Genomic DNA, 24,719 nt, shown 5'->3' with positions numbered 1-24,719 from the left:
GGCCTGGCCCTACAGGCCCTTGTCCCAAGCCCCTCTCCAGGTTTCCTGCAGCCCCTTTAGGCACTGGAGCTGCTCTCAGGTCCCCCCTTCAGGAGCCTTCTCTTGTCCAGGCTGCCCCAGCCCAGCTCTCTCAGCCTGGCTCCAGAGCAGAGCTGCTCCAGCCCTCGCAGCATCTCCATGGCCTCCTCTGGCCTCGCTCCAGCAGCTCCACGTCCCTCTTGTGCTGCTGCCCCAGAGCTGGATCAGGGCTGCAGGGGGGGTCTCCCCAGAGCACAGCAGAGGGGCAGGATCCCCTCCCTGAGCTGCTGCTCATGCTCTGGGGGTGCAGCCCAGCACACGGGGGGGGGTCTGGGCTCAAGCACACACTGAAACCGGGTCATGGGGAGCTTCTCATTGACCAACACCTCCAATTATTTCACCGTCTTCTCTGCTGCTGCACCACAGCAACCTTATCAAGCCATGGATTCTTTCTCCTAGACCCACTTTGTCCAGGATAAAGCTGCCACCTCCAAGCTCATTGCAATAGCATCTCTCTTTCACAGGGCGCTCCCTGTCACTGCCCCAGCTACGTTAGCAGTAATTTTAATAGGAAGCCAGGCAGTAGAACATGAAAGGCAAAGATGGCTCTGAAGCCCTGTGAACACATTTAATTTACTTCCCAGTTGCAGAGCTTGCAGTCTTGTTTATGTTTCAAAGAAATGATGTGACTCAATTGAATTTCACTGCGGGATGGGTTGGATTCGATGCCTTAGAGAGCTGTCACCTGCCCTTGTAATTGTGATAACAATGCCAAGGGAGACGTGGAGATGAGAGGGGATAAAACAGGTTTCAGGTACCTTGAAACCTCAGAGTTGATATTATGAGCCCAAAGAAAAGAAAGGGGGGGGAAATATCCTGGAAACAAAGGAAATGTGGAAATGCTGGGTCTGGTATTCTCTTCCTCCTCCTCTTCTTTTCCCAGCTGAAGTTTGAAAGGACCGATTCCTTCTCATGGTACATCCTCACCTGCTGAGATTTCACTTTTTTCTCGCTTCATGTGTGTTTTATATGGCTTTTACATTTCCAGCTCAAGAAATCCACACCTGGCAGCCAGGGATGTGAATGTCTTGACAGCATCATAGAAACTCAGTCATTATTTCTGAGTGCTCTTTGTTTCCTCTTGTGCAGGGCACGCAGTGAGATGCTGATGCTGTTAATGCCACCTGATGTTGTGCCAGGTTTTGATGGGTTTTTTCTGTTTCTGAAGGCTGGGAGGTCTGTTTTAATTAAAGATCCATGCATATAACCCTGTTTTGCTCTCATATCCCAGTGGAACTCTAATCTTCACATGCCGGTATGTAAGGATGCTAAATTAGGAAAAGGCCACAGGCAGGCAGTCCCTTAAACAACTCCTGAAATTACTCCTGATTCTGGAAAGTCAGAGTGAAATTGCAGTATCCCATTGCATGCTGCTCTCCCCACACCCTTTTCCTACAAGAACTTTAACAAAGAAGCAGTTTGCAGTGGCAGATACCCCGCGTCTCCATCAGTGCTCTGACAGCAAATACCTGCTCCAGCCAACAGCGACTCCGGAGCCTGGATCACTTCAGAAGGTGATGGTGAGGCACAAAAGGTTTGGTGTTCAGGATCACTTTGGGTTACTTATTGAAATCATCAAGAGCTGCTGAGTCTGCCAAATTCGACAGCACATCATGTGAGCACATTTGCCTTCGAGATGCCTGTGCTTTTCCTTCTAGGCCTGGCTTGAGCTATCTCTCCAGGTACAGGAATGGCTCCCAGCGCAATAACGCTGCTCTTTCTCACACTGTTTCAAGCACGTTGGACTCCAGGCCCCGCTTGGAAATACTACAGAAACAGCTCTTTTTTTGTGCACTATTTTTGAACTTCTGTTCTACAGAAACAGGGACCAAGTGGGAATAGTCTGGGGAGAAAATAAAGAAGAGAACAAGACCGACCATTTCAGAAGCCTGGGCCACACTTGGTCTGAATTTGGTTTGTCCTTTGAGAAGGAGCTTTATCTCATGGATTCATTCCCTTCTCCTACTGCTTCCTTTTTAAGAAGAAAACTGTCTAGCGTAGAACACCTTTTAATCTAAAGCTATTGGATGGTTGAAAGCACAAAGTGAAATGGGATTTCAAAAGCTTTTGGGCACTGGTCTACGGATGCTACCATTTAAGTTAATGGTACGATCTCTTTTGATTTCAGCAGCATTTAGCAGACCCTGCTAATATATTTCTGCTGCTCATAGGGACATACAGGGAACATTGTTTTCTTCCCTGAGAATGTGGGCAATGCTAAAACCATGAAAGGGTCTATGATATACAGTTCTTAAGGAACTGTACATTGACCATCTGAAAAACTCCGTTCCAAATCACTTGAAAGGTGATCACAGGTTAGAACAAAGAAATCAGGACTGATTTAAACAAAGAGTAGCTGTTGGGCTGAAGCCTTCTTCTTCTTTCTACCCTGCAGCTTGTAAGCACAGTAACGTTTTAATCCCACACTTGTAACGTACACATGTATGTATGTATGAGATCTAGAAAGACACCTTGCAAACAGTTCTTCCTTTTTTGCAGCTGGGATGTTTTTAAACCTGAATTTCACTCCTGCAAATGAAATGCTCATATCCCCAATTTGCCCAAGGGATTGCAAGGAATTGGGTTCTTTTTTGTTACTTCCCACTCTCATAAATTGTTACAAATGAATACAGGAAACAACAATTATTCAGCCTTCAGGGTTCAACTTCTGGAGCTGCACAAGCAAGCAGGAAGTTACTTCACGTTCAGTACATTACAATTTCTATCCCTGTAGCTCAGGGCAAGGCTAAGGCTGGCCTTGAGTCTCATTTTAAATGATGTTGTAACTTGGTGTATTCCAGGGGATAAAAGCAAACTATTCCTGCATACACACACAGAGGACCTCAAATATGATCTCATTTGGCCAGACAAATGCCATGAGACCCTGGTATCCTGGTTTGTTGTTCTTTCTTCTTCTTCTACTAGTGCTATTATTCTATTTTACCTTTTATTTCCAATCATTAAACCGTTCTTATCCCAACCCTTTTACCTTTCTTCCAGTTCTCCCCCCTGTCCCACCATGGAAGGCTTAGCAGTGGGTAAGCAGGTCCTTAGTTGCTGCTTTGGCTTGAACCATGCCACTTGGCAATGCTATCATTTTGGATGCATGAAAGATTATGTTTCCTTTTACACAAAGTCTTTAGTAAATAAATCCAGCGTGACAAAATAAGGATGTAGTGGCTGGAGTGGCTGATGTCTGAGGTTCAGTTAGGTGGGTGCCTAGTGCTATGGGTGTGCTCTCAAGCTATGACACTTCATCTCCAGCCGCTGCTACAGAACGGCCTGAGTCTCCTGTAGGTTTTATGTCAGATCTGTCCCCCTGTAGAGCTGCCCTCTGGAGCATCTCAGGTGCTGACAGACACCTGTGCTCAGGCAACTGCATTGAGCTCTCAGTGGTCTTCAAGCAGGGTCAGGGAAGAAGCAGAACTTACAGCTCAATTCGTGCCTCTAGCAGATTCACTGCACAAACTTAGTCGAATGATGCTCCTGAGGGCCTCCCGCAAGCCCTCTAGAAACCAGTTTAACATCAGCTAGGTAACTTGTCCTGAGACTGTTGTAGCCCTTAGAAAATGCAAGCAGCCACACATCTACTGCACAGACCAGCCATTATCATTTAAAAAGTCAGCATATGCCAGGAGTTACTGCACAGACAATGTCCTTCTCATCCCACTTGGAGAGATTGGTCCAGTAACTCCCGAGGTGCTGATGCTGTTGACTTCTGTAGTCTTGCATACATATACTTTAATACATCCTTTAGGAAATTAAGGCTTTAAAAAGGCTGTTTTAGTGCAGAAAGGGTTCTCCTTTTGTTTGCCAAAGCGGACGAGTAATGAGTAACTCCCACAGCCTTCTTTCTGTGCTTTAGCAGGGGAGCACTCATGGAAAGAAAAGTCTGCAGAGAGCTGTTCTAGGAGCCCGGTGATACGACACAGGAATCCAACAAGCTGTGCTTACATCAGCCTGCAGTCTGGGAGCATGGAAAAGAGCTATATACCAAAGTGTAAAAACGAAAACCATATGCACAGTTTTACACGCTCCTCCAGAAGCCCTCCGACAGCACTGGATGTGTGTTATTAAGGCAGAATTCTGCTGCTCTGAAAATAGGGAACTGAAGGGGGAAAAAAACCACAGGGACAGAAATAATAGAAAGAAAGAAGAAAAGGCTTTAACTTCACTATTAAATAAACCTTTTCTTGACCCTAAAACTAAAGTAATTACCCCAATCAATAAACCTTTTGTACAAGCTCTGGAAGATCAAGAGAACTTGCCTGCCTGCACACAGCACACTGACAAGCGAGTTCAAGGCTCTCAGCCCGTCTGAGTACAGATGTAGGCAAAGCTTTTCAGGAAGACAAATCTACCTCGGTTTTTCTACCACTTGAAAGCATGATCAAAACCAGACAAAATCTGGATTAAAGACATTCAGACGTCTGACTTCTACTGAGATGAATGCTTGTCAGCATCCAAGCAGTTACAAACACTGCTTAATTTCTGTTGTACAACAGTATAAATATGTGTCTGCTTGTCTATTTTTCACTTGCATTCACCAGATCGATTGAAAGAAGAATATACATATAAAAATACCTTAGAAAATCAACAAAAAGCTCAAGTGTAACATTAAATTATTCCATCTCTGCCTTAAAGCTGAGCTAGTTTTACAGTATCATTTTCTATGGTTAGCTTCTACTCGCAGAGCATCAATGAAGAGATAGGCTCAATATGGAAAGAGCAGCCATGGAAGTTTTTACAGCCAAGCATCTGACCTTTACAGGCTTCTTATTATTTAATTATCTTTGAGATGTGTCCCTAATTTCCCCTTTATTAGAGATGCCTGATGTCTTGAAAAGAAAAATCCTGAAATCATAATTTTGCCTGCTATTAGCAGCTCGGGAAGCAGGGTTACAATGCAAGTATTGCTTCAGACACTTGGAGAGAGAAAAAAGGTCATCAAAATAACATGTGGATTTGAAACAATTGCTCTGAGTTCAGGTTTCTTGGAACTGCTGCAGCTCCAGCAGAAGCAGGCAGAAAACTGCAGGTGACATTTAGGGAACAGTGTGTACTTCTTCCCCTCTACCGTGCTCTGGGCAACAAAACAAGAGGGATGCGGAGCTCTTGGAGCAAGGCCAGAGGAGGCCACAGAGATGCTGTGAGGCCTGGAGCAGCTCTGCTCTGGAGCCAGGCTGAGAGAGCTGGGCTGGGGCAGCCTGGACAAGAGAAGGCTCCTGAAGGGGAGACCTGAGAGCAGCTCCAGTGCCTAAAGGGGCTGCAGGAAAGCTGGAGAGGGGCTTGGGACAAGGGCCTGTAGGGCCAGGCCAAGGGGAATGGCTTGAACCTGCCCGAGGGGAGACTGAGCTGAGCTCTTAGGCAGAAGCTCTTCCCTGTGAGGGTGCTGAGGCGCTGGCCCAGGGTGCCCAGAGAAGCTGTGGCTGCCCCATCCCTGGCAGTGCTCAAGGCCAGGTTGGACACAGGGGCTTGGAGCAAGCTGCTCCAGTGGAAGGGGTCCCTGCCCGTGGCAGGGGGTTGGAACTGGATGAGCTTTAAGGTCCCTTCAACCCAAACCTTCTGGGATTCTGTGAGTCTATGACTGAAGCTGAAGGGATTTAAGTACCAGGAGTGACGCTTGATCTGTCAAGAACTGTCTGCAAAGGCAGACAGGGAGATAAACTCCAGCACTGGAACAGGTTCATCCATTGGCTCACTACTCTGCAAAGTTCATCAGTCTGGGGGAAAAGGTGGAAAGATTAAGGGTGCACTGATAAAGCTATTGTTGACTTCCAGGTGCTAAAGTTTAAAGGGCTGTATCACACATCATCAATGTTTTACCAAGAATAACAAAAATTCATAAGGCAAGGGGAGTGCAAACTAACACGGAAAGTTTCACCTCTGCACAGCTTTCCTGCCATTTCCAGATCTGCGCTCAGGCTCTATTTGCTTTTTCTTAAGCCCTATAAAGCAAACAGATCAGATTTACACACAGGCTGGATGAAATAGTGAAATCTCACCACTACTACACCTGCTTGGAGAGGGGAATTCTTGCAGCTCATAGGAAGCTCAGACAAGAGGCAGTTCACCCCACTTTTCTCCCTCTCCAGGTTGTGTCAGTTTAAAGCCATTCCCCCTTGTCTTATCATGAAATATCCCTATCAAAAGCTCTTCTCCAGCTTTCTTGTAGGCCCCCTTTAAATATTTGAATACTATTATAAGGTAACAAGTGGTGTCCCTCAGGGATCGGTGTTGGGACCGGTCTTGTTCAATATCTTTGTCACTGACATGGACAGTGGGATTGAGTGCGCCCTCAGCAAGTTTCCGATGACACCAAGCTGTGTGGTCCGGTTGATGCGCTGGAGGGAAGGGATGCCATCCAGAGGGACCTTGACACGCTTGTGAGGTGGGCTGATGCCAACCTTATGAAGTTCAACCACGACAAGTGCAAGGTCCTACACCTGGCTCGGAGCAATCCCAGGCACAGCTACAGGTTGGGCAAAGAAGAGATTCAGAGCAGCCATGCAGAGAAGGACTTGGGGGGGCTGGTCGATGAGAAAATGAACATGAGCCAGCTGCAGTGTGCGCTCGCAGCCCAGAAACCAACCGTATCCTGGGCTGCATCAAAAGAAGCGTGACCAGCAGGGCGAAGGAGGTGATCCTGCCCCTCTGCTCTGCTCTTGTGAGACCTCACCTGGAGCATTGTGTGCAGTTCTGGTGTCCTCAACATAAAAAGGACATGGAACTGCTGGAACAAGTCCAGAGGAGGCCACGAGGATGAGCAGGGGCTGGAGCAGCTCCCGTATGAAGACAGGCGGAGGAAGTTGGGGCTGTTCAGCCTGGAGAAGAGAAGCTGCGTGGAGACCTCAGAGCAGCTTCCAGTGTCTGAAGGGGGCCTATAGGGATGCTGGGGAGGGACTCTTCATCAGGGACTGTAGTGACAGGACAAGGGGTAACGGGTTAAAACTTAAACAGGGGAAGTTTAGATTGGATATAAGGAGGAAGTTCTTTACTGTGAGGGTGGTGAGACACTGGAATGGGTTGCCCAGGGAAGTTGTGAATGCTCCATCCCTGGCAGTGTTCAAGGCCAGGCTGGACAGAGCCTTGTGTGGGATGGTTTAGTGTGAGGTGTCCCTGCCCATGGCAGGGGGGTTGGAACTGGATGATCTTGAGGTCCTTTCCAATCCTAACTATTCTACAATTCTATGATCCCCTGAGCCTTTTCTTCTCCAGGCTGAACAACCCTGTTGATAGAGTTTGTTAGCCTACCCATAGGCAGCAAAAGGAAGGGAAGCAAATCTGAGCTACTCAGTCTCTTCCTTTTCCCTTTGCTAAGAACAGGCCAAACACAAAGGCATCTCCACTGGGAGCTAAAGAAGAGTCATTCTTCTCACCTTTCATACAAGGAAGGCTCTCAGTTCCGTGCTTGCCTTTGTGCCCTGCAATTTCTCCTCTCCTTTCTAAGCTCAGTCCTCCTGTGAAGTGCTCCTCTGCTGGTGTCCTTCTGGTGGTTGTGAGCTGCTGCCCTGGGGACTCTACGGGGGTGGTTGTATTTTAGGCTATTGCAGGAAGGCAGCTTGCCTTTTGATGTGTATTGCAAAGCGCTCAAGGAAATCACTCACAGTCGTTTTCTTTATGGATAGGAGACAGGGCAGGAGGAATGAAGGTCCTTCCCTTCAACTACAGCATTGTCTCTTGCTGAAGATCAAAGTGAGATAAACCCTTGCACCCCATCACGGGTGTTCTACACGTGTTTCCTGGTGCTTGCTGGGTGACATGCTGACAAACAGCGATGCTCTCCTCGGCCCAGACAGATGACTTGACTTTGCCTTTTGATTTCTCAGTGGCCCTGCACCGCCAAGCTTGCCTGAGCTCAGCAGTACCAGCTGCTGGAGCACACTGACTCCAGAGATGCTGTTTTCAGGCTCTCAGATGTTTCTTGCTTCTACCGAGCAGGTTTTTGGCCAATAGCTCTGTCTCGGATGTGCTGACTCCAGCTGACTCCTCAGCCTTCTATTGTGCCTCCCTTACATAAGATTGCTCTGAATAAATTACCACGCTCAGGCAGAGGTGAAGCCACAAGGCACTTCTCAGGGAAGTGTTTCTATTAGAAAGCTCAGACACTGCCACCAATGTCATTGACAAAAAGGTTAATTTATTATTGAGAGACCCCGATTTTCCATTCCTTTCTAATGTTCAGAGGAATGGGATATAAAAATGCTATTAAAAGCTGAGAATTTGCCCAGAATAGCCTCTTTTTCCCTCCACCTGAATTGCCTGTACTATGCAGAAGCTCTGACAGGCATTAGGACGCTGTATTCTCCCCTGGTTTATGGGCAGTGGCATGTCACATTTTGACACCACCTAACTCCTTAGTGATAATGATTCCAGCTCCTTTTAGCAAACAGGTTAAACTGCCAGCTCCTGCCCTCAAAATCAGTGCTAATGTTCCTGGATTTACTTATAGCTACATTGGATCCCAAAACTATGTGATGGACAGCCTCAGAATTTATGGAATTAACTATGTGTTAGCAAACTGGGAATACAGATGGTCTTTTCCCATTTTTCTCTAGAACAACAGGAGCCAAACAATTCCAGACAAGCTCTGCACAGTAATTGCAGTGGATATTGTCATACAGAGCCTGCAATGATTAAACTGGCTCTGGAAAGTTCAGGCTGCTGGAACAAAGCAGAGACACTTGGAAAAGCAGCACCCTTTCCGTTCAGTACCTTTAGTGTGGAAGTAAAAGCTCTCCTTTTACTTCAGCAAGTCCTTTACCCAGGTGAGTCCTCTCTCACAGGGGAGGTTTGCCTGAATGACTGCACATTTTGGCTTTATGAACTTACTGTAATGATCACCATTATCAACCTGGTGCTTTCTATTATCCATGATTATTAATTAATGCTTAATGCATGTTCCCAGCAGTTCCATCACCCTCACAGCATCTCTGGGGAAATACCACTCTCCTCGGTTTTACATAGTGTGAGCAGCTGAAGTATGAGCCTAGGCTGGGTCAGGATTAGCACATCAATCAGAGTTCAAGAGTTCCAGGCTGCTGGTCCTCTTCTCAGATCACCGGATCCTACTTCTTCCTGCATCACAGCTCGACATTTCAAACCCACTCTCACTGGAAGCCCTGTGTCAGAGCAATAACAAAGGGAGATTTTTCTACGTGCTTCTGCCACAGAAATCAACTTCAATGGCAGCTTGCTCCTGACAGTCCACACAACTCCTCTGCAGGTTCCTCACCCCACACAGATGGCTCTAAGGCTCCCATCACAGGTGGAGTTATTTGCCATTGCAGTTTTACACCCTGGTTCGTAAGCACTATACCAGGTTGCTGAATCTTCTTCATTCTGGCACCAACAAAAATTATAGCACTAAAGTCCTTTAGTATTTATAGACTCAAAATCTAGCAACCATGACTTGCCAGCCCTCATGAATACACTTGGAAGGTCCCTTCCAACTGTTCCGTGATTCTACGATCAGGGGACTGGAGCACCTCCCGTATGAAGATAGGCTGAGAAAGTTGGGGCTGTTCAGCCTGGAGAAGAGAAGGCTGCGTGGAGACCTCAGAGCAGCTTCCAGTGTCTGAAGGGGGCCTATAGGGATGCTGGGGAGGGACTCTTCATTAGGGACTGTAGTGACAGGACAAGGGGTAATGGGATAAAACTTAAACAGGGGAAGTTTAGATTGGATTCTTTACTGTGAGGGTGGTGAGGCACTGGAATGGGTTGCCCAGGGAAGCTGTGAGTGCTCCACCCCTGGCAGTGTTCAAGGCCAGGTTGGACAGAGCCTTGGGTGAGATGGTTTAGTGTGAGGTGTCCCTGCCCATGGCAGGGGTTGGAACTGGATGATCTTAAGGTCCTTTCCAACCCAAACCATTCTATGATTCTATGATTCTATGAAAATCTTTACTTATCTCAAGTGAGTTTCAAAGTGTGCAGCTTGTACCTAAACAGTTTCTCCTGTAAACTACAGAGCTGTGTTGCTATACAGCTGTCAGTGGGCAAAGAGATTCACACATATGGGGCAAAGCTCTCTCCTGCATAGCAAAAGAAAACCTCCTTGTACTGAAACACGGAATGACCCCAGGTCAACTGGGGAGATACAGAATATACCATGGAATATATATCAAGGACTGTTCTGCTTATCGTGGCCATGAAGGTACAGCAGGGTATAAACAAATAACATGTGATTGCCTTAGAGTCAGTCTGATGTACTTCTCACCCGCACCATTCCCCTGTGGTTCAAAGGCAAATTAAGAATGGTTTGTCTTTTCTTTTTTTCCCTGTGTATGCAATGAGGAAAGTCTGGCTAGAACACTTGGCATCACAGTGAAAACAAGAACAGCTACCGAGTGTGCTTTAAAAGTGGGAGGGGTTTTGCCTGTGAGAGCCTTGCTGATTTTCCTGTGTGAAGTTTTGAACTACAGGCATTCTTACACAAGGAAAAGAAGGTCACTTACAGAAGAGTATTTAGAGGTTCTTGTGGGCAGGTGATCAGTGTAAGTTACAACTGTAATCGCTAAAGGAAACTGAAAGCAAACCAGCCTTCAACAGAAAAGACTTCAGTTTCATAAGCCAGCATGCAGCCATTTCTGCTGTTGCTTTACTGCGAACAGGGCTGAGCACATGCACTTGCAGGTTTTAAATTTAACGCAGAGCATTATAACAGTGTTTCCACTTCTGCATTAGATAAACTTTAGTGCTCAAATGGAATATTGGGATCCTAATGACTCTGCTTTAATAAGACCTAAACTTTTAATTAACCTGCCAAGATAAATTACAGCCATAGCTTTCAGGTAACTATTGCAGACAGCTGAGACTCAACACCAATGCCTCTTCTGGGAGAGGGATTAACGGCAGCTTTGCAATGAGTCTGCTTTTTTCAAGCAAAGGGGAAAAAAGAAGTCTATTAAACAATCAGTGTGGCTAGAAGAAAGCCGAGTGCTAGTTTTATGGAGCAATCTTTCAATTACAGCCAAATGAATTTGCGCATATGAACAGTTTCAGCAGGTCAGTCGAATTTAAAACGAAGTATTATTGACTCAGAAACAGACTGATATTTATAGGGTGGAAGAAGCATGCCTGGTGTGCTCGGCTGTCAGGCAGCGCACCGGCTGCATCCTGGCCTCCTTAGCAACAAATCAGTGCCTGTGCGTTGGACTGGCAGAGAGCACTTCTCTGCCACAGCAACTGAGAGACCTGGTTAGTTCATTTGTTCTTAAGAAATCTCAGCTTCTTGCTGTTAGCAAGCAGAAATGGAGATTCCCGTTACTGTGGTTCCTGCTACCAAGCCTCACAGTGCTCTGTATTAGTTTTAACCCCAGTACGCTGCCTGAACTCCAGCTTGAGTAACTTTGGTCATGCTCGAAGGCAGGACTGTCTGTCACACAAAGCATGGTGCTGCTCTTCTATAATTCCTATCCCTCTGCACAGAAAGATGAAAAAAAGCCTGAACAAAAATAACTAAATGAAAAGATCAAAGAAGGAAAATGAAGCAGGGAATTTCAAGCTTGTAATCCATCTTTGGCACTGGGCAGACTCTTGTTATGGATATAGTTATTAAAAAGGCCTACAAAATACTTATGAGATATTTAAGGCCTAACAGTACTCAGCTTATTGCTAAATACAATCTCCTACAAGCATTCTTTCTGAAACCACACAAAGCCACCATGCAATTGAGTATGTGCGTTAATACCTGGCCCCGAGGCATATTTAGGAGTTTAGGAATAGTACAGGAAATCCTTACCAATAGCAGTAGTAAGAAAAGAAACCACTTCCGATTCCTTGCCATCATTGTAGAAGGCTAAATGCCATATTCCTGAATCTAAATACTGGATAAACCCCGTCTCATGGCTGGACAAGGGCACAAAAGCTCTGTGTTGCCGCTGAGGTCCTTCTAAGCTTCTCGCCTCCTGTGTCAGTAGACGTCTTCCATCAAGGAGCTCGACAAAGTCAAACTGAAACATAAAGAAAGAGTGATGTTTGGGTGTGCTTCAGGCTTCCTCAAGCTTAGTTTCATGTTCTGGGTCTATAGAAGCAGCAATAAAGAAGTAACTCAGATCTGCTCCTGGCCTACCTGCAAGTTACCATTTTGGAAATAGCCAGTGTATGAATGTAATTACCTGAATCAAGAAATCATCTTTATTTAGAATGGGGCATATTGACCTTATTGATGTGCTCTCATTCTGTACAAACACAGCAGGGAAACATGAGGCCCAGAGTCCTAAATTGCACTGTAAGTGTGATGATAAAGATGCTTATTTGTTAGTCTCTCTGTGTCTTGGCTAACAAGGGAAATAGGAAAAGCCTAACCAGGTTGTTTGCCTCAACTGCTATGGGTCACCAAGGAAAATTTAAGAAGTATTTGTATTAAACTCTGGTAGAGCTTTTGCAGGAGTATTTTGTTTAGCCAGAAAGGGTTTTCTCAAAGCAATAGCAAAAGTGGTTAAAGAATCATAGAAGATGAGATGGAAAAGAGATAAAGTAATATATACAAGTCCCATTTAGGCGGTGGCTTTGGGAAGCTGTCCTCAAAAGGACACATCCATTTTTCGCCAGGGTAACTTCATCGGAACAACTGCCTTGATTTTGTTATTAGTGTTGCAACTACCTTTAGTTCCCTATTGAAACAACTTTCCAGAGACTTTCTGCAGTGATTGCATTTTGTCTGGTGACCCATTAATGGGACAGGTCTGATACAAGCTGAGCAGACAACACAGATGTTAAGTGAACCTCATCTAATCTAACTTTCACCCTGTAGTTAGGTGACCAGGCCATCTTGTGAGCAGAATACAGCAGCTGAGCACTTTTCTGTTCCTTAACTTCACCTGGGTTTGCCTCTCTCATCCAGCTGGTCAAATAAGGCTGTAGTTTTGGGCAGGAAGAAGGGAAATAGACAAAAATGAACACCACCGCTTATTTTTGTGGCAGTAAATGTTTCTATGCTGAAGAGTTGCTGAGTGTTGGCTGAGTGGGCAGCAATATTTAGGCTTTTTGACTTTACCACTGCAATATGTGGGTGATTCTGTTACATTGTGAAGGGCATCACTATTATAGAATCATAGAATCATAGAATAGTTAGGGTTGGAAAGGACCTCAAGATCATCCAGTTCCAACCCCCCTGCCATGGACAGGGACACCTCACACTAAACCATCCCACACAAGGCTTCATCCAACCTGGCCTTGAACACCAGGTGTCATTGTCCTGTTCTACTTGGTGCTTGTCAGGCCACCCCTGGAATACTGTGTTCAGTTTTGGTCCTGCTGCACAAAACAGGTGTGGATGGGCTGGAGAGGGGCCAGAGAAGGGCCACAAAGATGATCCAAGGGCTGGGCAGAGTGTGAGGAAAGGCTGAGAGAGCTGGGACTGTTCAGCCTGGGCAAAAGAAGGCTCAGGGAGACCTGATCCTCATGTGCCAGTGTTTAAAGGGTGGCTACAAAGAAGATGGAGACTCCCATTTTACAAGGAGTCCCATGGAAAAGACAGGTAATGAGTAGCATTTCCTCCTGGGGAGGTTCCAGTTGGACACAGGAAGAAATTTTTCCCAATGAGAACAATCAGCCATTGGAATAATCTCCCAAGGGAAGTGGTGACTCCCCAATGTTAGACACTGTTAAGACTGGGCTGGACAGGGTGGTGAGGCATCATGTCTAGGTCATTCTTTGCCTAGAGAGGTTGGACCAGATGATCGTTGAGGTCCCTTCCAACCTGGGATTCTGTGATTCTACGAAATGTGGTACTAAAGCAGCTTTTGAGAACATAAAAGCTGGCACACCTGCAAAGGACATTCCTTTTGGGGTTCTATCCAAGTTATCTTTGCCAGAGACAGAGTTTCTATTTTGAATAATGTAAATACACATCATAAAATGTACTAGTGAGAGATTGGTCTGACTGACACTTTGTGAGCCAGGTATTTGTAGCTATTGCCTGGGCTGCCTCCTCATCAGGCCTCAGTGTGGCTATGACTGACACAGCTCCATCCCCGGCAGTGTTGAAGGCCAGGTTGGACAGAGCCTTTGGCGATATGGTCTAGAGTGAGGCATCCCTGTGCATGGCAGGGGATTGGAACTGGATGATCTTTAGGTTCTTTCCAACCCAAACCATTCTATGATTCTATGATTTTGTCTTATAAGCATCCATTTCTAGTTGTAGATGCTTAAAGCTTATTGAGGTGAAAACAACTTCAAGGCACCCAGCTATGGTGAGCTGCTGTTGTTACAGTCCAGTTGGGGCCATGCTCTACTTGGGGCTTCCTGCCAAAAGCAAAAGTTCATTTTTATAACTATTTACAAGATGCTGCTGTGGATGTCGATGACTTTGCAGAGTTACTGGTTACCAGTTGTAAACAGTAATTGAACCACAAATGGATTGTGCTTTATTGCATTTTAATACATCCAGCAGTTTTTAATATGCAATTCGAGTTATTGCAAGCAAGGAAGTCGTAGATAAAATACCACATTAATCAATTCCAATTGGACAAAGGGAAAAATGCCTCCCACAAGCTGTGATGGCCAGTCCCTGAGATTTATATTTTACTAAAATTTGGCCTGGGTTAAAAAGAGTTTTAAATATTATTTGATCTAGAAAGATTAAATAAATAATAATAAACCTGTGTTAACTTTTACTATGATTTGTTGAGAAGAATGAGAAGAAATGCTTGGAGTTAACAGTAAATTATTTCAGGCTTCTGCAGGCTCTAAGACTACAGAAATCTGGAGCATGTATTTAATTCCTACTTATTAGTGTCCATGGTTGTTGGCGACATAGGCTAGAAGACAGGTCACCACGGGCAGAGAACGTTAGAATCATAGAATGGTTAGGGTTGGAAGGGACCTTAAGATCATCCAGTTCCAACCCCCCTGCCATGGGCAGGGACACCTCACACTAAACCATCCCACACAAGGCTCTGTCCAACCTGGCCTTGAACACTGCCAGGGATGGAGCATCCACAACTTCCTTGGGCAACCCATTCCAGTGCCTCACCACCTTCACAGTAAAAAACATATCTAACCTGAACTTCCCTGCTCACGCTTGAACTGATTACCCCTTGTCCTATCACTCCAGTCCCTAAAGAAGAGTCCCTCCGTTCATCTTCACTCAAGTTTCCCAAAGAGAATCTGGAATAGATTGCTGCTTTAGCATGGATAAATATGACTTTCAACAATTTAGGGATAAAGATAACTTTGAACAATTTAGGAATAAATATGACTTAACAACTTAGGAATATATGCTAAGGGTCTACAGCCTTGGGATCAGTTCAAAGATCCTGACAGAGAGAATATTAAGGCTCACACTACAGAAGATGGATTATCTAAGCAGAAGAAGTATCTAATTATCTAACGCATAAGAAAACCTGATTATCAGCTAGAATTTTACTACTGCCATCAACTAGATGATAGGCTGGGGGAAAATAATTGACCCTTTATTCAGTTCTTCAAGGGAGGCTGTGTCACTGCTCTGATCATATATTTTGCCAAAGTCTTGTTTATGACATTCCTTACAAAACTTGGGAATACAAAACTCATTGGGTAGATTTATGAGGTGCAGCAGATACTGTGGAGTATGCAAGAGGAAAGATGAGATTTGTGTCAAATATATTAACTATGAGAGACAAGTTTACAATTTCAGCACAGAAAACAAGTTACCTATTTAATGACTCCTAAGACTAATAAATCACAGTGAGATAGAACGTCATATAAATAAATAGAGGGGAACAATGTTGTAATTGACAGTAGGTTTATAGAATAATAAATCTAGGGAAAGGGATCATTTAAAATCCCAAATTAAATATTAACAAATAATGCATTGGTATTGATTCAATATCTGCAGCTTCATTAAGTTATTTCATCAGAACAGGGTGGGATATGTGATCTGTTTCTCCAAGTGTACCATTGGTTTTTATTGTCCCTCTGGTTATCTTTGGTGATATTCCGGTCCAGATGATGATTTTATTATATACTTGGCAACCCTCAGTTAGTGGTTACACAAAAAGTAGGGCTCTCAGCACGTGCATTGCCTCGTGCATCATGTCAAGTTGAGAAACGTATAGCATATCTCACGTTCAACATCTCATTGTTAGCAGAGGCTTCAACTGATCCACAACCATGGTGTTTTAAGTGGGAAACATGGATAAATCACCCAGAATATCCCAGCAAAAAATGAGGTTAAAGGGAAAAAATAAAGCAGCAATGGTGAGGTTGGCGTGGGCTTCTTAATTGCTTAAAACATTCCTATGGTTGGGTTTAGTGCCTTACACTAAATAGTTTTGCTTTAAGTTCGGCAGATCTGAGGTTTAGGTGTTAAATTTCACATTTGTTATCTAAAGAACTAAAACTATTCATGTAAGAACTCCTGTTCCGCAACAGAAAGTAATAATGATAATAAACAAGTAAAATCAATACAGACTTCTCATCTACAGTCACTATGATGTGACCAAGACTTGAGTTTTGATTTAACTAATACAGGAGGTTTAAGTCCGAAGTGTTTGAATCTCCCTGTAAAAAGAGTCTGATTAAAACTGGGCAATAAAAGCACTGCTGTGCCACTGAATTTATGACCTGCTGATCCTATTGAAACACTTGAATTCTGCAGAAAAGTAGGCAGAGAAAGTGTAGATTTATGACACCTCTTTGACATAAATAAGTTGCAGGTGTGTTAATATGTAGAAAATACCACATTACCCAGAAAGACTGTAATAAACATATTTGTTTTCTCAAGAAGAAAATAAAAGCAGGGTATTTCTATAAATCTCAAGCAGTTGTGTAGGCTTTTCAGTTAATAGCAGAGGGCAAGGATAAGTTACAGCATTAATATAAACCTGGTAATACTTTGATAACTTGCAAGTGGGAGTAAGATGCTTTGCATTGCCTGGTGAAGAGCAGCTTAGAAACTGAACTGGGAAGTAGAGAACGTAATGTACAAAGTCTTTATTTAAGGGGCTGGTTCTTCAGAGCTTTTCCCAGAATGGGATTTCTTGCCATGGCTTTTGCCAAGGTGTGTCAAGAAAAGCAATCATTTTCATCCTACTAAATGATATCTTGGTTGCTGTCTAACTAAACACGGTTTTGTTTGGTTATACACCAGTTACTGGGCCCTGACCAATCCCAGTCTAATCTGGCAGTGGACATGCATGATGTGAAGGGTTGACTCAAGGCATTTCAGCACAGAGGACACAGTGAATCTTGGTCCCATGGGGTCTTGCTGCTCTTACCTTCAGAGGGGAAAGGCAGTGGCTGAAAGAGGGAGACAGACCTGAGATGCAACAGGGTGCTTAAGAGATGGGGGTTTTGATGCAGTTTAAGTGTGGCTGCTGCTGCAAGGGTTCTAGATGGAGAAGGTGGTATCTCATGCTACCACTCATGCAACCACTAGCCCACAAACCACTTTTCCTCCCCTGGTAGCTTGCTGCGTTAGGCAACTGCCTGCTTGTAAGTGCCTATAGTACATAGAGTTAATGTGTGTAAACACTGCAGTTGTCACTTGATTATCTTTCTCTGGACAGATGACATTTAACACCTTCGAAGCATGTAACAAATTCTTGCAATAAACAGCTGAAATAAAACAATAAGCCATAAGGACACACAATTTAAAACAGTTATTAAATTGAAGTCCCATTACCTGTGTATGTGATGGTGGGAGGCCTTTTCTGCCATAGATGCCAACCAGAGCAGCCTTTCCTAAAGACACATTGAATTTCAGATGCACTGGGTGGTCGATGAACACCTGAGATCTCCAAAAGATACCAGGAGGGATCTTCTGTGTGGCTCTTCTGCCAACATCAATTTCTCCGGAGTCTATAAAACTGTCGTCGGGAAAGAAACTACTGGGTTTTCCTGCCAAAACACAGGAACAAAAACCTTGGATTAGCCTGAGATCCTAAAAGTAATCCAATCAGACTGGTATCTCTGACACTGATCTTGTAAAACAGTCAATTAGTGTCCCGAGGTCTTCAGAGTACTTTGTCTAGCCAATCCATATGATTAGGGGAGGAAAACTGGCAGGGTTATTCCTGGCTTCAGGAACTGTTTGGTTTGAAAACATGGACATAGGAAGAGCAACCTGGAGAAAAATGGCTTTTTTGTTTCAATGGTAGCATCAGAGAGTGTGTAACTACATTGTGAAGAGAAGATAAATCATCTGACATTAAATCCTAAACGAATATAAGTTCATGGATGGAGAAGTCATCGTTAAATTAGCAGAGAGAAGCGTAGTAAGTGTGAGGCAGACACGTCACAGAATGGAATGGTAGCGTGGAGAACAGCAGCATGAACGATGCTAAGTGGGGAAAGGAAAATGTTTATCTGTTAAAATTAACTCTTGACAGTGGTAACAGTCTTTGAAACCTGCTCAACAGTCCAAGGGAAAAAGAAAAGGACTGGGGAAAACGAAGGAAATCACACCCTGCACTTGAGTAGTGTCTACTAACAGATATAGAATCATGGAGTCACAGAATGGTTTGGGTTGGAAGGGACCTTAAAGATCATCCAGTCCCAACCCCTGCCACGGGCAGGGACCCCCTCCACCAGAGCAGCTTGCTCCAAGCCCCTGTGTCCAACCTGGCCTTGAGCACTGCCAGGGATGGGGCAGCCACAGCTTCTCTGGGCACCCTGTGCCAGCGCCTCAGCACCCTCACAGGGAAGAGCTTCTGCCTAATGTCTAATCTAAATCTACCCAATGTCTAGTATAAATTTAGCCCTAATCTTATAATGATAAACATCTTCTTGTGCTTAGCCTCTGGAGCCCATGCTTCTTCAAACTTTAAGCAGAGAAGCGAAAGTGGCTGAGAGGTTTTAACTGGGTTTCAATACAATCTGTAAAGTGTGCTATAATCGTGCATCTTTTCAAATGACAAGCCAACAGAGGCATCTGTTTCATAAAGCAACCACCAGACTGGAGAGCCTGAGTCTGCAGACGGTGATCACTACATGCGGTGATGTCCAGTGGAGTCAGCAGGGAGCTCAGCATCCCTTGAAACCCCGTCTGAGAGATTCAGGTTACAAATTCACACACTCACAGTCCCCAAAACTGGTGGCTGCTTCAAAAACTCTGGACCCAAAAGGAGCCCAGGAAATGAGGGGCAGAATGAAAACTATAGTGCCAGAATGTTGCCTTTACAGCCTTTCCTTCAACCAGTGGCCACAGCTTTACCTGCAGGGCAGAAAGGCAATGAAGGCGGCAACTGCTTAGAAAAGAGCCTTTATTTAAAGACACTTCTAGTTAAGAAGTTTGCAGAAGTGTCACCTGAAAGACTCTGGCTTTAGTACGGAGAGCATCATGTCACCAACAAGGACTAGTATTCACTTGAGGAATTCAAATTAATGTTATCTCCATCCATTAGAGCACACTACTGTGTGTTTCACAGACTGAGCCATTCAAACAAAATGAGGAGAAACCTTTCAGGTACATATAACCTTTTGTAGGACAATCCCATTATGAGATGCTTTTCTTACAGAATCTACATTCAGGAAATGGGAAACAAAAATATCTTTTCCCAAGCTGGATTCAGGTCAAATAGTCTTAGAATTTACTTGGAGTGTTGAAAAGGTGAGTGGTAGAACAACCTTTCCGTTTACTGTTTCATATTATAATATTTCCCTTAGTATTATATAATTTTAATTATTATCATAGAATCAAAGAATTGCAGAATGGTTTGGGTTGGAAAAGACGTAAAGATAACCCAGCTCCAGCCGCCTGCCATGGGCAGGGGTGCCTCACGCTAGACCACGTCACCCAAGGATCTGTCCAAAGTTGCTTTGAACACTGCCAGGGATGGAGCCTTAAATTTCTCCTTACACCATCCCAACATTAACTGTCCAGGAGAAACAGACATAAATTGTCTCTGAAATCCATATATAAATTAAATGCATATTAACTGTTAACATAAGACATTTCTGAAGGTGTCTCTTTGTAGGATGGAGATTTTTTATCTTCTTTAGCAGAACTTTTGCTCTCAATAAGACTAACCCCTGATTTAAAGTCAGCAGCTGCTTACATACACTGCTGGAGTGGGGCTTGATGGCACGTTCATTTCTGTGCTATCTTGTGGCAAAAGTTGTAATCATAGAATCATAGAATGGTTTGCGTTGGAAAAGAGCTTAAGAACCATCCAGTTCCAACCCCCCTGCCATGGGCAGGGACACCTCACCCTAGACCACGTCACCCAAGATATGTCATACCAGCACAGCCAAGACAGCAAAGGGTGTATGCATATTCATAGCAAAAAAAGCTACTATTAATTTTATAAGATCCTCATTTACCTTTGCTTATCACATAAATACAGAGGGAACATCACCTGAATGCTTGTCCTCTTTTAGTCAATGTGCATATTAATAATCAGAAGTGGCTTAGGTAAATGGATGGTCTTTCTGAACCATTCTGTGCTGACAGAGTACAGTTATAGGATGCAAATCAACTAGCTTGCTTCCAAAGGGGATTACTCTATCAGCTGGACTGTTACTATTTATTTGGCATACTATAAATTACTTGCCACACTGTCAGGATTAAAGGAAACAGTTCCCATGTCTTCATGCAAAGTTTCTTATTCTATTATTTAAGATGAATAGACTGAGGATTGCATTAAAAAAGAGCTAAAGGCATCACACAGTTTGGTCCAAATGAAGGCTTTATTTTTCTGATTACTACTGTCATGTTTTATAGATTCTTAGAAATTCAGATGAAAAGCTAAAATATTTGATATGCAGCCTGATTGTTCATTAATAAAGATTGTACACTGGAGTGAATCAGGGAAGCTGAGGATTTAACATGATAGATTATACAATCACAAAATGGTTTGGGTTGGAAGGGACCTTAAAGCTCATCCAGTTCCAAACCCCTCCCCATGACAGGGATACCTTCCACTAGAGTAGGTTGCTCCAAGCCCCATCCAACCTGGCTCTGATGGATGTTGCTGTGCAAGAGATGGCCTGGAGGAAATCAGTGCAGTACGTGTCCTGCCTGTACAGAGAGCAGCACTTGCTCACGTGAGCAGAAATGCTTTTGTGATTGCACAAGATAATAACACAGAAATACTTCTTTGTGCACACAATTGCAAAGTTCTTGTCTCCTCTTGTGGACAATTCATGTCTGAGAAGCAGATATCCTAAGAGCTGTCACATCATGCTGCCAGCAATTGACATTTATCCTGACACAGAAGTCTAAAAAAAGGCTGAATTCAGTCCCTAAAATGCATTCGTGTTCCATTAGTTTTAGCCTATAGTCAGATGAGGCCCTATGGACAAGATACTTCCCAAAGTACAATTAGAGCCAATTCAGCTTCTAATCAGAAATGAGGTTTTAATCAGAATATCTGACTCCTTAGAATTAACTTCAGGTCTGAATTCTTAATTGGGCTGTCAATTACTTTGCTCTTTCTACAAGTTACCTTGAACTTTTTAGTTGCCATAGCAACTATTCCTAATTTATTTGGATATCAAAATGAACAATTTCATTTCAGGCCTTGCTGACTCTGCTGGTATTTTTGACAGCAAGGTACCCTGACTCATCAAAACCCTTCAGAACACACATTTCTCTGCCTTCAATTGCAGTTAATCACATGCTTAAATATAAGCATGTGCTTCAGCGCTTTGCTAAACAGGGATGGGCTTAAACACAGTACTGGAGCACAGGCACAGATGAGAAGGGATGACTGTTACTGGGAATTGGCAAGCCATTGGTAATGATTCATTCCAAGCAGCTGTAAGGATATTCGAACACATCCCAGCCTCTTTCACTGTGATCAAGAAGACTTTCAAATGTATTTCAATCTATTATACGATACATTTCAGTCACATGCATTTTGGTTTGGAACAGCAGCCGTGTAGCTAGCACATTCAGGACAAGATACTGTCCTCTAAAACCTACAGATCCATAGATTCATAGAATGGCTTGGGTTGGAAGGGACCTTAAAGCTCATCCAGTTCCAACCCTGCCACAGGCAGGGACACCTTCCACCAGAGCAGCTTGCTCCAAGCCCCTGTGTGCAACCTTGCCTTGAACACTGCCAGGGATGGGGCAGCCACAGCTTCTCTGGGCACCCTGTGCCAGCGCCTCAGCACCCTCACAGGGAAGAATTCCTGCCTAAGATCTAATCTATATCTATCCTCTTTCAGCCAAGATTCTCTAAGATCTATATGAAGCACTAACTTGAGGTATTTCCTAATGATATAAGCAGGGTATTTCCCACAGTTCTTTTTTAATAAAGCTTTTTGGAAGCAGTCAACACTTCTACTGCTGTCACTGTAAGCATGGCTGGAAAAGAAATCAAGTGGAGGTCTTTCCATCACTTGGATGGCAGTTTTGTATACATCCCTTTCTTCTCATTTTGACTTTTTAGAGTAAATGGACAGATCCAAACTAGATGTTGGGGAAATGAAACATATGGCACGTTAGGGATAGGAAAAGGATCTGTTATGAAGTATTTTTGTCTACAACAGCAGGGGTATCTGCAGCTTGCTGCACTGTCTAGTCAGGCTTGCTGAGAATAACTCACTTAGCTGATTTGTCCTTGTAGTAACTTGATGTCAGCCATCAGTTGCTAGTAAATACACTGTTTTTAAAGGAACACACATAATTATGGCCTTTATTTGGACTCATAAAGACAGATAAGAACAAAAAATACTACTATTAATTTCAATGAAACATCAAAATATAGGCTCTCAGCCAAAGTCCAGGGAACCCTGCATAAACTTTGGAGTGCAGCGAGTTGCCAGAACAGTAGCATTCTTCTTATCTCTTACCCACAAAACTTCCTCCCCCAAAATAACTATCAAAAATAGCCAATGCCTTCAGTTTGACTGGACTCTGTTAACCTTGTATAGAGAAGCTTGACAGACAAAAGAGCTTTCTGAAAATCTGAGTTTCTCATTTCTCTAGCTCAGTCTTAGGAGGGATAAAACACCTTCCCTTTGAGCTTACGGGTACTGTTGGTAGTGCTGCCTCTATACAAAGCACAGTAAGATATAAAGCTGTTGGATAATGCACTGCAGAACTGAAGACCCATCACTTGCACTGATTTCAGTTACTGTCACAAGCTGTCAACATCGCGATGCTTTGTGGAGACCAGGCCTTTTTATCTGGCTACTTCTGCAAAGAGATGTCCAACTCTGCGGTGCCAAAAACCACACTGTAAAGTAAATATTTTGGTCTTCAGAACATATGGCACTAAATGGCAACGAATAGGCAAACTCAAACATGTTTTACTAGTGTAGGGAGACTTGATCCAGTGCTCAGGGAGTCACTTAATATTCAAGACACGTTAGTATTCCCAGGAATACAGCCACTCAAGGCAGGGTTTCACAATGACCTTCTGAAGCCTGTGAGATATGGTACGGATGGTTCCACTTTGGATTTGTGGTGAAGTTGCATATAGTTTTATGACATTAGTGGACATCAGAAGAGTATGAAACTTAGAGAACACAAGGAAACAAGACTGACAACTACTAGTTCTAGACGTGAAAGACTGGAAAAAGCACCTGGTGATGGCAGCATTGAGGGTAATGGAACATGAGATTGGATGGCTGGAGTTCAGAGGCAGACAGAAGACTCACAACATGGACACACACCAACCATACCTTCACTGGTTCCTTTGCCTTTCCTGTCAGGTAACTCTAACCCTGTGCCCCCCGAAGGATATAAGGAGACGTCCGTTGGCACTGGCCAACTGCTGGCTGTGTCTTCCGTGATCTCATACATCTGCCCTTCCATCGGCTGCAGGTGCCAGTTTAGGCCAAACAGGTGCATGGCTGTGGTGAGCAATGAGAAAAGTCATCTTTTTCTGTTGGGGAGAGGTTCAGAACTACAGGGGCACTTTCTAAAGGCTCCGCTTTGCCTTATGAGTGGTGATTGCTTTAGGATAAGAACGGCATTAATGTCATCAGACAGCCCCTGCTGCTTCTATCGTACCAACTCCCTAGGTCTTTCCACCCACTTAAACTCGTTTTAGATCACCTGTACCAATCCATTCTGCTGCTTCCAGTAGAACTGACTCACGGCCTGTGTGAGGGAATAACCAGGCACAGTGCTTCAGAAAAGGGCTGGGGTGACAGTGTGGTGAACACAGAAATACAAGGAGTAGTATTTAACAACATACCAATAAATGCCAGGAAATCACACTCCGGTTTATACTACTGTATTCATAATGTATTATATAGGTTCTTTTTTATTCCTTTGTATTTTGTTTAAACCCACCAATTACACCCAGAAACACAGATATCTCTGACAGCTTTTCCTATATAAGACCAAATAAGAACTAAGGCAATTTAAGACCCAGCACCACGAATGCAAGCGACTACGACTGGGTGCTCCTTAGTACAACTCAGCTCCTCCTATTCAGATCAAAGGTACCTCCTCAAAGTTTGAAACCAAGCAGCGCTGTTTAGCTTTGTGTGATACCAGGGCACAGCTCTTTGTCAAAGTCACCCAGTGCATATGTGAATAGGCTTCCAGGAATTTCATAAAGGGAAGTTAAGGAATAAGACAGAAAACTTAAAAGCAAACACATGGATGAGAAGTATGGAAAATCATATGCTTATACCACTCATAGCTGCCCCTTGAAAATATAAAGCAAAAGAATGTGGCTTCCTGTATCAATCCCCAACATAAACATTTCATACTCAATCAGGATCCAGTTTAGCTCCAGGCTCTGCACAGC

The 24,719-nt window shown here is 43.9% G+C and overlaps 1 protein-coding gene across 5 annotated transcripts in view; it reads right to left on the bottom strand.

The window, feature by feature from the left end:
- TENM4 (teneurin transmembrane protein 4) overlaps positions 1 to 24,719 on the bottom strand; it is a 772,055-nt gene that overhangs the window by 166,399 nt on the left and 580,937 nt on the right. For 4 of the 5 annotated variants that reach the window (XM_065678851.1, XM_065678850.1, XM_065678854.1 and 1 more), the window contains 3 exons: positions 23,641 to 23,811; positions 17,690 to 17,904; positions 11,819 to 12,029 (listed from right to left, as the gene is read on the bottom strand). In XM_065678851.1, the coding sequence (XP_065534923.1) occupies positions 11,819 to 12,029; positions 17,690 to 17,904; positions 23,641 to 23,811 (597 nt within the window). The remainder of the gene's footprint in view (positions 1 to 11,818; positions 12,030 to 17,689; positions 17,905 to 23,640; positions 23,812 to 24,719) is intronic. The other variant, XM_065678853.1, reaches the window with a different exon arrangement.

This window comes from Lathamus discolor, chromosome 4 (genome assembly GCF_037157495.1).
Source record: "Lathamus discolor isolate bLatDis1 chromosome 4, bLatDis1.hap1, whole genome shotgun sequence".
NCBI lineage: Eukaryota > Metazoa > Chordata > Aves > Psittaciformes > Psittacidae > Lathamus > Lathamus discolor.
This window is presented reverse-complemented; position numbering and strand designations above follow the sequence as displayed.